This window comes from Letharia lupina (genome assembly GCF_014066315.1).
Source record: "Letharia lupina isolate WasteWater1 chromosome Unknown contig_17, whole genome shotgun sequence".
Lineage (NCBI taxonomy): Eukaryota > Fungi > Ascomycota > Lecanoromycetes > Lecanorales > Parmeliaceae > Letharia > Letharia lupina.
Genome location: NW_023502986.1, coordinates 737,955 through 752,885, shown reverse-complemented (window position 1 = coordinate 752,885; position 14,931 = coordinate 737,955). Strand labels below are relative to the sequence as shown.

Here is a 14,931-nt window from a genome sequence, read left to right as displayed (position 1 = left end):
GAAGCATGCGCAGTGTGACATATCAGTCCGGTAGATGCTGGAGGAGAGGAAGCAGGTGCAGAGGCGTGGCCTTTGGAGAGCAGGAGTAAGGGGAGGAAAGGTGGGATGACGCGAAGAGGGATATGTTTGAACATTTTACAGAGCATAAAGGGGAGTATGTAGGGAAAAGGGATGGTAACTAGCAAATCAAGAATGAAAGACTCTTGGATGTTGCGATCTATATGGACGCCTAACAATCATGCTGTCTTGTCAGCTCCAAGGTCTACCTGTCAACTTTCCAGAAGTTTCAAGACGTTAAATCAAAAATTCTGATTGGTCAACTCTGCTGACTCAGTTTGACCTCCACCCCCCCTCTGAGCTCGCTTCAATAAGGCATTGATAGCCTTGGTGTGCCATCACAATGCTACAAATACGAAGAGGTACTTTGCGCCTTGCACAGCGTCCATATCGCTGTCAATGGCGTGGGTACGTAGACACCAAACCTCCAGACCCCACCACTTCCGTCCGAGAACCCGACAACAAGCCCGTCACCGAGCCTATTGGTGTATGCTTGCAGTTCGACTCTTGCTTGAGAAGCTTTGCTAACGATGCTTCATAGGGTGGAGATAGTAGCGGTACGGACTCCGTCCATGCTGCGTCTGCTGGCGGACATGAGCCAACCCACCACGCACCTCACCCAGAACCTCACAACGAAAGCCTTGGTGTACGACGCTTCTCTTACCATCTGAATGTATGTCTACTATGAAAGACTGGCCTGCTGACTGCAATCTCTTTCGATAGCGCGGTTTCTATGCATCCATCGGAGCTCTAGCGCTTTCTTTCGCTCTCTACAAATTCTCCCGCTCGTCTTCCTCCGATCCCAGCACGAAAGGAGATCCTAGCAAACAACCACTTCTTACACGAGCCATGGCGTACTACAATTACTGGCAAGATGAGTACGCAAGGCGGAATACGATGCATACGAAGATGGTGGAACAAGCGGGCGCGGATAGGAATTTGTTCCAAGGCAGTCCGTGGAGTCATCATATCGATCTGAAGTTTCCTGAGTAAGTACATTGAGATTTCTTTGGCTTGGGAAAATGCATAACGGAGGACGGGGGAGAAGAGCAGATGAACGCTGGCTATGAGCTCTCCCCAGATAGTCTCTCGCCGTGTCACTTGCCCCCTTCAAATGAGCACTTGAGACTAATTCGCATTGGCCATCAGGATCTTTAACACTGGTTCTCCGTACAACATCCCAGCTGGCCATTCCGCTGATCTTGGGGCATTGAGAGCGCATTACGAGAAAAAGAACGTGGAAGTAGAGGAAAAGAGAATAGCGAAGCTGAAAGAGATGGCAGGCGAGCGTGAGATCTTACAGCGGAGGAAAGAAGTTGAAGAAGCACTACTAGCAGATAAGAAAGCGCCATCGATACTGCAGTGGATGGGGCTGCAGAGGCCGGAGTAGTGACAGGACAGGGCTTAAAAGCCAGATGTACCGCAGGATCACTTGAGAATTGGATGTACATATATTTGGATGCATTTAAGTTGGTGTCAATGCCTCGCTGGACCCTTTCTCAGCAATCGCACCGCTGTTCCTATGGGGGTTCCAGCAGTCAATTGCGCATGGCGGCTGTGCCACACTTTCCACATGCGTGCGGAATGAAATGCCATTGATGTCAATAACTTAGGAAAGAAGACGGAGCAGACGACCCAAGTCAATTAGGGATTGAGTGCTGGCCGTTGGTGTTTGTACGCATTATTTTGGTAGATAAATTTGAACTTGGACGGGTGTGATGTTGTATGCAAGCTAAAGAAAATTTTCCCATGTGTAAAGTACTTCGGAGTAGAAGGTGGAAGCGAGGCGTATTTAGGGTCAAGGGTGGCATAGTGATTAGCTGCTTCAAAATGAAACCCCGGACGGTTATACTTTCCGTGATCGGCTAAAGTAATTTCCAACCGGCCGCTAGCCTCGTTCACCTCCCGTCCCTTTTCTCTGTTTGCAGCGCCTCAACTTCTCTTCCTCTTCTTCCTCTTCTTCCTCTTCTTCCTCTTCTTCCTCTTCCTCTTCCCCTTTTCCCCCTCCTTTTCTTTTTTTGCATCTACAAAACAAAACACCCACTCATTTAAAAAGCAGCAGCAGCATCATCATCATCATCACTCATACCGTCTGTCACTCATTCCAGACATCTTTCGTAATACACCAACATCAATTCATCCACCTTAATACAACATCAACACACTCCAATCTCGCCGGACTCTCAAAATGCAACTCACAAAAACCCTCTTCGTGTGCGCCACATTGATCGCTACCACTGTCGCGCAATCTCCTACAACAACCAGCCTTCACTTCACCTCCATCCCAACCAGTTTGGTTGCTGGTGTCAAGCAATCAATCGGATGGGCAGGTGGTAATGGCAATGTAAGGCCACTTCGCTCTGACCCCCACGCCACCAGTCCACTGACTTTACCTCAGGGCGTGAACATCATTCTCCAACAAGGCCCAGCAGATAACCTTCTGGACGTGCCAATTGCCCCAATCGCATCTGGGGACCAAGGAACTTCCACCACGTGGACCCCACCCAAGTCGCTTCCTGATGCTGGCAATTACGCATTGAGGATCGAACAGGGCGAGGATGCTGTCAATTACTCTGGCATGCTCCAACTCTTCGGCGGGTGCTCAACCTGCCCCACTGACGCTGTCGCTGCTCTCGCCACGGCCTCGTCCTCAACGTCCTCAATGTCCTCAACGTCCTCAATGTCCTCAACTGGCTCTGCCACTGCTTCTTCGCCCTCCTCAACTGCCTCCTCTAGCTCAAAGAGCGGCGTCGTTACTCCTATCGTCGCTCCTGGATCCAAATCAAGCAGCAATTCCACGGGTGCCGCTGGTTCCTTAGGCAATTCAACTACCACCGGTTCAAGCATGAACTCGACAATGGGCACAGGTAGCATGGCGAACATGACCATGCCCGGCACCAATTCGACCACGAACTCGACCACGAGCTCGACCATGAGCACCGCTAAGCTACACGCTACTTCGTCGAAATCGTCCTCCTCATCCTCCACCTCGTCATCTTCCACATCCTCGTCCTCAAGCGAGAGCACTTCAAGCAGCACTGGCAGCAGCACAAGCCCATCTGCAACAAAGAAGAGCAGCGGTGTCACGGTGGCAGCGAGCAACTTCGCCTTAGTGCTTTGCGCTATCGTTGGTGTTGTCTACCTGGGATAGATCCCTTGCGATGTGCCTTCATGTGTTCAAGATCTTTGTGCGAAGGGTGCGACATTGTTCCAATCACGCGATGATACCTACTCCTGTCTAAGATATTGTTGCATGCGGTTGCGGTGATTTCGGTTCGATGTTAATTCGATACCAACCTCGAGGTTAGGATGATTTAATAGATTTTCCAATAAGCATGAGGAGGCAGATTAGGGGAAGATTCAACTGTATGTATAGTATAGGAACATGGTACAAAAGAAAAAGGAAAATTACTCATGACCGTTCATTTTCCGGCGAGCTTATCCATTGCTCTCGCCATTGCTTGTAAGCGCATAACTGCGCCCATTAACCAAAGCTGGGTCAAGTCCAACATGCTCTCGTGGTGTCCGCTCGGTCAGCAGAAACGTCAGAAGTCCATCAAGGGTCGTCAAGTGATGATAGCAGGAACACCTGCTTCTACAGAGCAGAGGCCCAAGCCAGAAGCGTGGACAATCGTGGGTAGGGATTGTTGATTCAAGCTCTTACGCCCTTCAATAGCATGCAGATCAGTATAACCTGCCAGCGATACGCTCTGAAGTGCTTTTCTCTTGAAATCTGCTAATCTGAATGCAAACGAGCAGTGACACGAAAGGAATGGTTTCTGGAGTGCATGCCATACGTCTGGGAGGAGACCTAGAGAAGACGGAAGGGTAGAGCAAGATTATCCAAGGGCTTCCCAGATGGGCTGGTTTGCAGAAGTTCGCTCGCGGCCGAGGAGCGAAGTATTGCAGAGACCGGTGCAATTTCAACGTGAAATAGTCCATTTCGGAAAACGGTCGTTTTTTATGCCATTTGCATTGCACCATTCAAGCTAAAAGCACAGTGCATCTCCCCCTCTCCACTTCATCTCTATCTCCCACGCCCCATGCTCCGTCTACTTCAAGGGAATGAATCGAGAAGAGTGAGTAGCGCCGATACCTGGCCGACCATGCTTGACAGGTTTGCTGCATCCCAGATTAGCCACCAAAGCGTAGATGCTGCTGGTGCAACGTACTATGATATACTGAACTCCCCCAAGTAAAACCCTACCATCTCCGGCTTGATTTCTACCTGGTTGAACTCCTTGCCGCTGTAGATACCGATAACCGACCCAATCATCTCCGGCACCACAATCATGTTTCGCAGATGTGTCTTGACCAGATCGGGCTTCTCGTTAGGCTTCGCCTCTTGCTTTGCTTTGCGGAGTTTTTTGATCAGCCCCATGGGCTTGCGCTTGAGACCACGGTTGAATCGACGGCGAGCACGGGCGTGGACTACATCGCGGAGTTGTTCTGAAGAGAGGTCGAGGAGTCTGGCCGCAGATTCGTTAGTGGGAGAAAGGTATAGCAGATAGCTAGCGCGGCGTACTGGTCAAGGTCGATGCCACGGTAGGAAAATTTGCGGAAGGTTCTCTTCTTCTTGAGTTCTGTGTTGCCAACGATTAGCCGCAGCCCAGAAATCCATCAAGTTCGCCAGTCAATCGTCTCCCTAGCCACGAGAGATGAAATGGGTTTGGGGGCTTGCGGTGGCACCAGGATGGAGAGATCATAATCACGTACCGGCAGCTTCCTCGGGGTTGTAATCTGCGTCAGCCATGATTGCGATCTTCAGCTGTGGTGCTGTTGATCTGGTTCAGGAGGCGGTTGATGGAGAGTGATGCTCCTGGAGTTGAGGTTGTGGTTTTGCGTGTTCCATTCGCTTAAGTCTGATCAGCTCTAACTGTATTAGCACTAGGTCGAGATACTAACGAACGTCCAAATTGAAGTATGTCTCTCTCACGTTTCATTACTGTTCGGCTTCAAAATTATGTTGGGGCCAAGCTATGAGCTGAACAAACCTGGTATGGCTGGTCGTGGGTTCTTGATCAGTGTCAGAAGCAAGAGAATGTGCCTATTACGAGTATGGAAACTAATCTTTGGCAGTACTTACGATGCTTACTCTCAGGAGACTGGGCAACGTTGTCTCAAACTGCACTCCTTTCCTTTCTCTGTCTATTCTTCTGTTCGCACCATTTGGGGAACCTGAGACCTTGAGACTCTTTCTTCAACCTCTTCTAGTGTTGCAAAGACGACGGTAGACACAATGTCTCTCATAGCTTATGTTCTTCCGCCAGCAGGAGATGGTCTACTACCATACGCTCTCTACCTCGTAAGCAGATACTAGCTCAGTCTTCTATGCTTCTCATGCTTTAGAAACTCGGAGTTACTATTTGGAACAGTTTGTATTGACAGAATGCCGCAGGCCGCAATCAGCAAACTCGTCAACTCCTTCCGGACCTACTCTACAGGCCCGCACATCGTCCGGAAGGCCTATGGCTATTCAACTGAACCCGTGACGAGTGTCCATAGCCGCACCTTTGCAACCTTCGCCACGACCTTTGCCATCTTGAGGCTTCATATGGTCTTCAACATGTATGACCCAATGGTCTATCGGCTCAACGTGATCGTTCAAGCAGTCTTCATAGCGCACTCTGCCAGCGAGTGGCTTACCTATGGGACGATTGGCTGGGGCTTTGGGCTGATTGGACCGGTCTTTTCCAATGCGGTGACCTTGGTGTGGATGATGTGGGTGTGGGGACAGTATGTGAGCTGAGTACAGAGTACAGAAAGCATTGAGCAAACCTGTCTTCCACAGCTAGCTCTTTAGTAGGAGCTTCTGCTTCGCTGACCGGAGTTAATGCATGCTTCAGAGCTCTTATACAATGTGATCACATAACATGCGACCCCGTGGACTCTTTTTGACCAATATGGGCTTTTCTAGCAATGGCAAGTAGACGTCCGCTCGAGTACATGGTTCATAGCCGCATAAGTTGCGTTAGTCTTCCATTACCTTGCCGTCATGGAAACTTGTATGAACATCGTGACACATCACATATTCCATCTTTTGTAAGCTATCATCCACCATATTGCCGAATCTCTCTGGATCTAGTCGAAGAGACCGAAGCCCATGTCCTCGTCCGACTCCTCCTTCTCCTCTTCCTTCTTCTCCTCTTTCTTCTCCTCAGCAGCTTCAGGTGCAGCGCCTCCTGCAGCGGGTCCAGCGCCTCCTGCTCCTCCACCACCCCCTCCACCTGATGGAACGGAGGCGAGCTTGGTGGCGCCTTCTGCGATCAACTACAGGGTACAGTCAGAGATGTGCCATCTAAGTTCCGAGAAGTGTTATGCTGTATACCTCTTGTAAGTCCTTGCCCTTCAGCTCAGCGATCAGCTTGTCCAAGCGCTCCTCATCCGCGTCGATGCCAACGGACTCCAGAACACCCTTAACGTCAGCGGCGGATGGTGAGGTGTTTCCACCGAGGCCGAGGAGAAGGTATGCAGCAAGATGCTTCATGATGATTGTTCTGCAGATTGTGTTAGTCTGGCTCGATGCAGGGGGCGCTACGAGCGGTGATGTTCGCACTTTCTTGGTGTATGATGTTTCGAACAGGAGAATCAATCGATTTAACCGCGGGATGAGCGGAGACTGATACGTCGAGTTCTTGAGTATTGATGTGATGAGTCAAACTTGGAGATTGATCTTTGGGAAGAAGTGTGTACCAGGTGGCAGTAGAAGTTTGTGGGAAACGCTAAAATTCTTGGCGTTTTTCCCGATAGTCATAGGGCTGCATTCGGATTTTTGGAGAGAGTTGCGAATCTCAATGCACGTGATGTAAAGAATAGAGAGTACCAACTACCACTTGTTTCAATTCACTCGCCTTCACATGAGACAGCCACGTAATTAAATTAGCTGTAGAACACTTGTTATTTGAGTCACTGTTGCATCTTCTATCTTTTGGCGTCTTCTATTAAGGAGGCTTTCGCCAGCCCAGAGCAATAGTATGACTCCTCCATACCTACCCACAAATCATCGGCGGTAGTACTGAACCCAGAGAGACGACAGTACTTCCATCATGAGCGTGAGTCACCCAGGCTGGATCCTGATCATTGCCTCATCACCGGATACTGACATTCATACCTAGTTCTTCAATTCAGTACTCAGCTCCATCGGCAACAATGGTCCACAACCTCCCATGCCACTACCGCGGCCTCAGATCGAGAGACCAAGCGATCCGGTTTCTGAGCAGCGTCGCATCCAGGGCCAGAATGGCGTCTCGTCAGCCAACACAGACCTGGCCCAAAATAAAAAGCGCAAGGCGGAAGATGGATTAGCAGGTCGAGACGGCAAGATCGTGAGGAACAGCATGGCAAGTGGGCAAATTGCTCGTGCGACACCGTCGACAAATCCACAGGCAAGAGCCTCAAAGCCTCCCATCTCGCTCTCGTCTTCTAGCGCTGTAATGCCTTACCGCGGTACTAGCAGATTCGACCCGGCTTCTGCTACTCCTACAACACCTACGGGAGACGGTCTGAAGGCACCAAAGAAAGGATCATATGCGGAGATCATGGCTCGAGCCAAAGCAAATCAATCCAAGCCTCCCGTAGGCACCATTAGTCATAAGCCCAAGGAGCAAATTGCGCCAAGTTACAAGAAGGAGCTGAAAATGAAAAAGAAGGCGATGAAGGACAAGAAACTTGGCATCAAGAATAACAGCCGCCCCGGGTCTTCCGGTAGTCTGAGCAGCAGTCCGGCTCCAGGATCTGTAGCGAATAAGAAGATTGCAGCTCCGGCTTACAAGGGGACAGCAAAACCCAAACCCCAGCTACCACAACCAACTTACAAAGGAACCATGAAACCAGTCTCCGCGACTGCCAAGCCCCCAATCACGAGAGACCGAGATGCCAATCCTCGCAAATCCCGATACGACGAATACGCAGCCACTGACGAGGATGACTTGGACGACATCGAAGAGGACGAATATGGTTCTGATGGATCCGATGACATGGAGGCTGGCTTTACGGATGTGGAACAAGAAGAGACCGTGGCAGAGAAGGCTGCAAGGAAGGAAGATGAAGACGAGTCGAAGATGGAAGCAAAGCTCAAGAAAGAGAAGGAGGAGAGAAGGAAGAGATTGGAGCAGTTGGCTAAGAAAGCGAAGCCGCAGAGGTATTGAAACACGTCTTCCATCCTTTTCTCGTGAAAGCGAGTGCTTGCGGTATTCTGAGAGGCTAGACACCTTCCGGTGTGGCCTGCAATATATGCGTTTCAGCGACTCTGCTTGCGTTGCCATTAGCGGGTGTCTTGTGGCCTTGAAAGGCCTTACGGCCATGTCTTGTTTGAATGCATTAATGGCAGTACGGAAGTTCAGCTTATTCTGTCATTGTCGCCTTTTCAGTCGCCTGGAATGGTTTCTGACGCCGTCGTGTTATTCTGTTGCCCACGGCGTTCTTCGAGGAACTAGGGCCAAGAACGCCGGGAGCACACTTGATAAGAACGGCTATGTACTGAGCTTGTTGTCCCGGCTACATGTCTAAGAAGAAAGCCTGGATCGACGCACGTTGTTTCTATGGGAAAAAGCAAAATCAAGCATGCTGGTCTCGACTCTTCACACTAGCACATTTCAGAGTCAGCATTTCGATCTGTAGATAAGACTTGAATACTTAGACATACGCTTACTCTCCTCTTTCTCCCCAATCAAGGTATCAAAGGCAACAGACACTTCCTCAGTCAGATCGCTCGCCTGCAGACTCCTTCCGTGCTTCTTGTATGCTAGCCTCGAACATTCTCTTGTGATCGTACTACCTCCCCAAGCTGCCAGCATCAATGTTTCGGATCTATCCAAGTCACCCTCGGTATCCCACAGCTTCTCGTGATACGCATCCCTGTATGCCAACAGCGTTCCGATACTTCCTGTCAACGTATCGCCCTGCCCACCACTCCTCTTCCTTCCGCCTTCTCCATCACCTACAATCGCCTTCTCACCATCACTAATCCAGTCGACCCCTCCCTTCCTCACGACAACCACCCCTCCGAGAGCCGTTGCAAGTTTCTTACACCCAGCTTCACCAGTATCCGGTAGGTCATCCTCTCCCAACCCCACCGCCTTAGCTAACCTTCCAAACTCCACGACATTTGGAGTGAGCACGCACTCCTTGTACCCATGCACCAACTCTGGCTGACTCTGAATCAACCATAGCGCATCCGCGTCCAATACCAATGGCACATTCTTCTCCCTCGCCGCCTTTATGACGACAGCAACGGTCGCTTGCATGAGTTTGTCGCGCCCGAGACCCGGACCTATGACGACGGCATGCAGATTGCCGAGCATACTGATGATGGGAGAGGCGAGTTCAGTCGCGGGTTCGTGGGAGGCGGGCACTTCATTGATTTCACGCATTATGGGGTGGACCATCAGATTGGGAGAGTAGGTTTTTATCACGTTGGCGGCGGGCGGGGTGCAGATGACGTGGGACTGGTTGATTTAGCTTGGGAAGAGGATGGATTGGGAGGAGTCAGGTTACGAGATCAGCGCCTGAAGAAGGTTGTCAATCTCATGTGAGAGGCTTGGGTGCCTGGATGTATGAATTTACCTAATCGTGCGGATGCCATGGCCGAAAAATAGGGTGCGCCGGTGTAGCTGCTCTAGAGTCAATTGATTCCGGGGGTTTTTTCTCAATCTGAAAGGCGCAAACAGATTTTACGTACTTCTCGCTGCCTCCAATGACTGCTACTCTACCCAATTGACCTGGTACGCTTATGTCAGAAGTATTTCGACTATGACCAGGACGCGAGAAGTACCTTTGTGAAATTTGTCCAGCATTGGTGGCACAATCATGCGCACCTTTTTAAGAAGTTCCTTCGTCGTCGCTGACATGTTGGGCGAATCTGGCATAACTTTCGTGGAGTACAGTGGATTAAGAGATTGTAAGATACGAATGGACAGGTAGATTGTTGTTAACGAAAGTGATGACGGCCGGATTTTCGAATCAATCGCAGAGTTGGCTCGACGTCATTTTCGGATATTCGGATTTTCGCCCTTATAACGTAAGATACTTACTGTACTTTAGGGCATCGCATTTTTAGACCACGGCTCTGTCGAACATGGACAAACAAAACATGATTTCCATTTCCGAACTGTAACATGTTCATGTCTCTAGAGAACGAATCAACAAGAACGAAACGAAATGTTTCGAGATCAAACCCATAACATCTGCCATTAGGCTCGTTGGCTTTCCAAATAGCGTCAGCGCCCCTCACATACTTCGAGCATACTCTAAAGTATGCATCTGAAACCTCCTAACGCCAGCCCATGCTACCTGAACCTGTTCACCGTCTGTGAGGAGTAGCTCCAATCCTCTCCATGGGTATCGCATCTTCTGTTCGTAACCATTCGCCGTTGAAAGCATTGACAAGCCAATTATTAAGTCCTAGTGCATAGTCAGTATCTTCCACGTATCAAGTGCAGGTTTGACGTACTATCGTAAACCATCCGATTCGCATTGTGGAAGTAGATGCTGTGATCGGAATCGGGGAAAACATGAACGTCATAATTCTCCACGCCCGCAAGATCGAGTCTGTCCAGGAGAGTAAGGGAGTTCTGCATGTGCACATTGTCGTCTGCGACGCCGTGCATCATCAGGAAACGGACATTGCCTTGAAGAGCGGTCATGTTACTGATCGTGGTATTATCGTAGCCATCAGGGTTATTCTGTGGGGTCTGCATGTATCGTTCGGTGTAGATGGAGTCTGGCAGCCAAATCAGTCAGGCTCCAGCCACAGCAAGTACACGAGAGCTTACCATAAAATCTCCAATCCGTCACCGGCGCAACAGCCATACCGTATTTAAATGTCTCACCTCCATCAAGCTCCAACGTTTTCAACGCCATGAAGCCCCCGTAGCTCCAGCCCCAAATCGCCATCCTTTCCGGATCGACGTACGGCTTCTTCGCCCACAATTTTGCAGCCGTAATCTGGTCCATGCCTTCGTAGTATCCGATGTGGCCGCTCACGATAGTCCTTGCTTTTCTACCGATGAGGCCAGTGCCTCGCCCATCTAGCGTCACAACGACATAGCCGAGGTTCGACGCCACGTAAGACTGGAAGTCAACTGTGAACTTCTTGTCAACCTGTTGCGAGCCGGGACCTCCATAGAGTTGGAAAAGGACCGGATATCTCTTGTTCTCATCGAAATGGGGTGGACGGCGCTCGACGAGGTTAAGATCAACGCCGCTAATATTTACCGTCTGATAAATCTCAATGGGCAGCTCATGAGCAGCGGCGAGCTTGGCTAATCCAGTATTCGTCTCAAAGCGATGCTTGTAGTAGTGTCCTTTGAAGCTTGGCGTCGAACGAACTTCTTGCCAAGGAATGTCGGGCCCTTGATAGGAGAGCAAGGCGAAGCCAACACCTGTGGAGAACGAGACATCGTAATAACCTTCTTTGCGATGTTCCGAATAATGTTGGAGAGATGTCCCATCAAGGTTCACAGTATAGACATGTCTTTGAATGGAGGATTCCTTAGTTGCGACAAAGTATACAAGGTTTGCTTTTAGGTCAACTGCTGACGGACCATTGACAACTTCCCACTCTCCAGTCGTAATCATAACAGGTTCCGGATTGTCGAGAGGAGTAAAATAGGCGAGATGGTCATAGCCTTCTTTTATCACGGTATCAATGTATCCAGAATGAGGCCGACCATTACCAGGATCGCCTGGGATGTATCGGGTCTCTTCTGACACCTCAAACCATCCCCCGTCCAAGGCTTTCACATCTTCTTCCCTAACAACTGTTCCAGTCCGTTCAACGACATCAATCAAGGCGACCTTCAAGATGTAACTTTCTCGGTTCGTGTTCTTGACCAAAACTTTGCCATCTCTTCCAGCCCATACTAGCTCGGTTATCAAGCGATCATCGTCGGGAAAGTCGTTGTCGGTGGTGACTGAAAAAACGTCGTTATTAGCAACGTCGTAGAACTGTAGGTCCACTACTGGATTTGGAGCGCCAGCTTTTGGGTATTTGAGTTGTCGTACTTCAGGGTAACTCTCTTCGCCTGGTGCCGGGTCCTTCCCACTCGGTCTGGAAACGAAATATTGGATAGGGTACTCCGGCACAGCGGTCTCGTTCGTCCGTAGAAAGGCTATAAATTTCCCGTCCTCAGACCACCAGGTCACACTATTCCCGCCGAAGACTTCCTCCTCGTATACCCAATCAGGTACCCCGTAGAAGAGCTCGCTTCCCCCGTCCTTTGTAATCTGTTCTACACTGTTGGACGAAAGTTTGCGTAGGTACATGTTGTTGTTTCTGGTGAAGACAATGGCATCGCTTTGGGGTGACCATGAAGCCAATTGAATACGGTCACTTGGTTTCGCTGGATCCAGAGGTTCGGCTTGTTGACTAGCAACGTCGAATATCCAATAAAGGCCTGTAAAAGAATGCCGCCAATTCTTCTGCTCACTGGACATGACTAACACCTTTTTGAGATCTTTACTCGGCCATACTCTATTCGGCTGCACGTCGAGACCGTCCACTTTGAAGGGCCCATCCTTCATCAGGGTTTGGCTATCCTGTGCCTCAGCGTTGGGCGTGCGACTTCGCACATCTTCTACCACCAGATAATCTTTGCCGGAACCAGCATTCTGTTCGAGAAGCAGTCCGTCTTCGCCGTTTGCGCCCGCGATCCAGGAGATCTGCTGATGCCTTGGTCGCCATGCTCCTGTGAGGTATTGATCAAGAGTCACGGCCTTGCCAGACCCGTGTGATGCGGTGGCAGCTGGGTCGAATGGGATGGAAGATGCATGTCTGTATGTTTGCTGAGACAGGAAGAGAACCAGAGCAAGTACCCATCCACCAAGGCATAAGCCGCCCAATGCCCACATTATGCGTCTGTTCCTTCTTTCCAACGGTTGTCGGCGAGGGGGACGATAGAAGCCATCTTCGTCATCGTAGTCATTGCCCTTGTCGTCAAGGGCTCTGGTCCCCGACAGGCCTTTTGTATGCCCGTTGCCCACTGCAGTCCCGTCTTCATTAAGGTGCTCCAAGGCTATAGATGTGTCGGAAGAGGATGTGACGGAATCCAGAGAGTTTCGAGCTGGGTCCGAGGATGAGGAGTCGTGGGTCAACGGTTTCCTCTCCTCTTCATCGTCATGGTATGGAGTGGAAGCCATCTCGACACCTCCGGAGGTGGATTCATGGGATCACGAACGGAGTAAACTTAATGTTCCCATCTAGAAGGCTGCCAACGACTCGTTGGGCTGATTGGTGATTAACATCAGTGGATGATAGAGCAGATGCATGATCCTCTTGTTCGTCGTTGAATTCAAGGTCAGCAATAGTCTATTATCTAGAGTACGCTATAGAAAGGATGCCTTATTTGAGATGCTGGCTCGGCGAGTAGAATCTAATCCTTCTATTCATCTCCACTCTATGACTATTGTAGTCTGTAGAATCTTGAACACTTTGTTGACTTTCTCAATCATTATCTACAGTTCTGATATCAATATGCCTCCTGAGCCACCATGGGTTTTGTTACAGTCACAAGTCTTTCTAATTCCGTATCATTTTCTATCTCGCACGATGAATCTTAAATTATGAAGAGCGACATCTAATTAGTAATACAATCACCCAAACCCTTTGAAATCCAAGCTCAGCCAGCTTTCGTTAAGAGCTGGAGGTCTCTTTTCGCAGAGTTGGTACGAAGTCCCGCCGTCAAGACGAAGGATCTGTCGTAGAGCCTCTTCCTCTACATCTTTGATGTTCCTCTTGGCAAGGGTTCGCATTCTGGGAGCGCTGCAGCCTTGACACGCTGGACATGGTCTTTTAGAGAGTCCTGCAAAATCGTAAGTGGAAGCTAGTATGATCACAAACATGGCACAAACCCCAGAAAGTCCTCTTTGATACTTCCAATAGCGAACATACTGCCAACATCACTCCTGGTCCCCATTATCTTGATCCGTAGATGTGTACCCTTCTCAATGACTTGGTCTCCGTTGTCCGTGAACTGTGGCGGAGTAGCATTCGGATCCCATTTGATATCGCTCGGGATCATCTGTACACATCAGCCGAGGGTCCGAAAGCTTAGCCGTCTGAACACACATGCTTGGAGACAAAGGTTGGGAGAGGTCCAACGTCAGCGAAAATACCCTCTCTGTTCACAGAGCTGACTATGGCGTCGACCTAGCGTGAGATAAAAATTCAGCACATGACAAGCCCGAAATGCCCATGGATTCTCGACGGGTAGACCAACCGTTTCGCCCTTGAAAGGCCTCCATACGACGGCTCGATAGTGCACTGTGTATTCTGCGACAGCACTGCCCGGGACCACTCGCCCTTCAGAAAAGTCTTGGGTATCTGTATCCATCACACAAATAATGTAGAATTGGCCAGTGCATGTTCCCTCGACATCTTCCATAAGTCGGCCTCTGATGTACTCCTTTACGCGTGGGCCAAAGAATGATGGATGCAGCGTGATGGTTCGCTCCATGTCGTGCAGGAAATACATGTTGGACTTTTGGAGGTTATGGGTTGCTTGGACGAGTATCTGTATCTATTGACAGGCGGTATGCCAGCGCTTCTTCCTAGGATGCGCAGCCCTCAACACAATGTGACCGCTCACGCTCCTTAGCTCGCTCTCATTCCTATGTCCAGCCTTCTCTGGTCCTGTTGAGATAATACTAAGATATCGGGTTTCACGCGATCATGCGCGAATGAGTGACAGCTTCATAGACACGCCTAGAGATCAGCATAGTCCAGACGCAGTGAAGCGCTGCTGGACAACGTACTGAGGCCCGCCAAGTAAAGGAGTGGCTGCGCAAAGACTTTAGCACTCTTGCGCACTCCCCAGAAGAAACAGAGAGGTTGCTCGAGACCTTGTCAGTGCGGATCGGGCCCTGGACGGCGTGAGG

The 14,931-nt window shown here is 49.9% G+C and overlaps 9 protein-coding genes across 9 annotated transcripts; 3 read left to right on the top strand and 6 right to left on the bottom strand.

Moving 5' to 3' along the window:
- Nucleotides 1-403: 403 nt before the first annotated feature.
- HO133_003325 (uncharacterized protein) lies at nucleotides 404-724 on the bottom strand (the record flags this gene model as incomplete). The annotated part of the gene is made up of 2 exons (XM_037294248.1): nucleotides 404-590; nucleotides 672-724. The coding sequence occupies 2 exons, from the start codon at nucleotides 722-724 to the stop codon at nucleotides 404-406; spliced, it is 240 nt and encodes a 79-aa protein (XP_037149629.1).
- A 182-nt stretch (nucleotides 725-906) lies between these two features.
- Nucleotides 907-1,447, top strand: HO133_003324 (uncharacterized protein; the record flags this gene model as incomplete). Its single annotated transcript, XM_037294247.1, has 2 exons — nucleotides 907-1,046; nucleotides 1,207-1,447. 2 exons carry the CDS (start codon nucleotides 907-909, stop codon nucleotides 1,445-1,447), a joined length of 381 nt encoding a protein of 126 aa, XP_037149628.1.
- A 798-nt stretch (nucleotides 1,448-2,245) lies between these two features.
- HO133_003323 (uncharacterized protein) lies at nucleotides 2,246-3,208 on the top strand (the record flags this gene model as incomplete). The annotated part of the gene is made up of 2 exons (XM_037294246.1): nucleotides 2,246-2,401; nucleotides 2,456-3,208. 2 exons carry the CDS (start codon nucleotides 2,246-2,248, stop codon nucleotides 3,206-3,208), a joined length of 909 nt encoding a protein of 302 aa, XP_037149627.1.
- A 901-nt stretch (nucleotides 3,209-4,109) lies between these two features.
- HO133_003322 (uncharacterized protein) lies at nucleotides 4,110-4,810 on the bottom strand (the record flags this gene model as incomplete). Its single annotated transcript, XM_037294245.1, has 4 exons — nucleotides 4,110-4,179; nucleotides 4,230-4,526; nucleotides 4,583-4,640; nucleotides 4,774-4,810. The coding sequence occupies 4 exons, from the start codon at nucleotides 4,808-4,810 to the stop codon at nucleotides 4,110-4,112; spliced, it is 462 nt and encodes a 153-aa protein (XP_037149626.1).
- Nucleotides 4,811-6,138: 1,328 nt separating this feature from the next.
- Nucleotides 6,139-6,544, bottom strand: HO133_003321 (uncharacterized protein; the record flags this gene model as incomplete). The annotated part of the gene is made up of 2 exons (XM_037294244.1): nucleotides 6,139-6,327; nucleotides 6,386-6,544. 2 exons carry the CDS (start codon nucleotides 6,542-6,544, stop codon nucleotides 6,139-6,141), a joined length of 348 nt encoding a protein of 115 aa, XP_037149625.1.
- Nucleotides 6,545-7,103: 559 nt separating this feature from the next.
- Nucleotides 7,104-8,204, top strand: HO133_003320 (uncharacterized protein; the record flags this gene model as incomplete). Its single annotated transcript, XM_037294243.1, has 2 exons — nucleotides 7,104-7,109; nucleotides 7,173-8,204. 2 exons carry the CDS (start codon nucleotides 7,104-7,106, stop codon nucleotides 8,202-8,204), a joined length of 1,038 nt encoding a protein of 345 aa, XP_037149624.1.
- Nucleotides 8,205-8,636: 432 nt separating this feature from the next.
- Nucleotides 8,637-9,905, bottom strand: HO133_003319 (uncharacterized protein; the record flags this gene model as incomplete). Its single annotated transcript, XM_037294242.1, has 6 exons — nucleotides 8,637-8,641; nucleotides 8,702-9,503; nucleotides 9,553-9,563; nucleotides 9,622-9,668; nucleotides 9,737-9,776; nucleotides 9,830-9,905. 6 exons carry the CDS (start codon nucleotides 9,903-9,905, stop codon nucleotides 8,637-8,639), a joined length of 981 nt encoding a protein of 326 aa, XP_037149623.1.
- Nucleotides 9,906-10,357: 452 nt separating this feature from the next.
- Nucleotides 10,358-13,194, bottom strand: HO133_003318 (uncharacterized protein; the record flags this gene model as incomplete). Its single annotated transcript, XM_037294241.1, has 3 exons — nucleotides 10,358-10,458; nucleotides 10,508-10,777; nucleotides 10,830-13,194. The coding sequence occupies 3 exons, from the start codon at nucleotides 13,192-13,194 to the stop codon at nucleotides 10,358-10,360; spliced, it is 2,736 nt and encodes a 911-aa protein (XP_037149622.1).
- A 453-nt stretch (nucleotides 13,195-13,647) lies between these two features.
- On the bottom strand, nucleotides 13,648-14,528 carry HO133_003317 (uncharacterized protein; the record flags this gene model as incomplete). Its single annotated transcript, XM_037294240.1, has 4 exons — nucleotides 13,648-13,807; nucleotides 13,906-14,075; nucleotides 14,123-14,203; nucleotides 14,274-14,528. The coding sequence occupies 4 exons, from the start codon at nucleotides 14,526-14,528 to the stop codon at nucleotides 13,648-13,650; spliced, it is 666 nt and encodes a 221-aa protein (XP_037149621.1).
- Nucleotides 14,529-14,931: the final 403 nt, after the last annotated feature.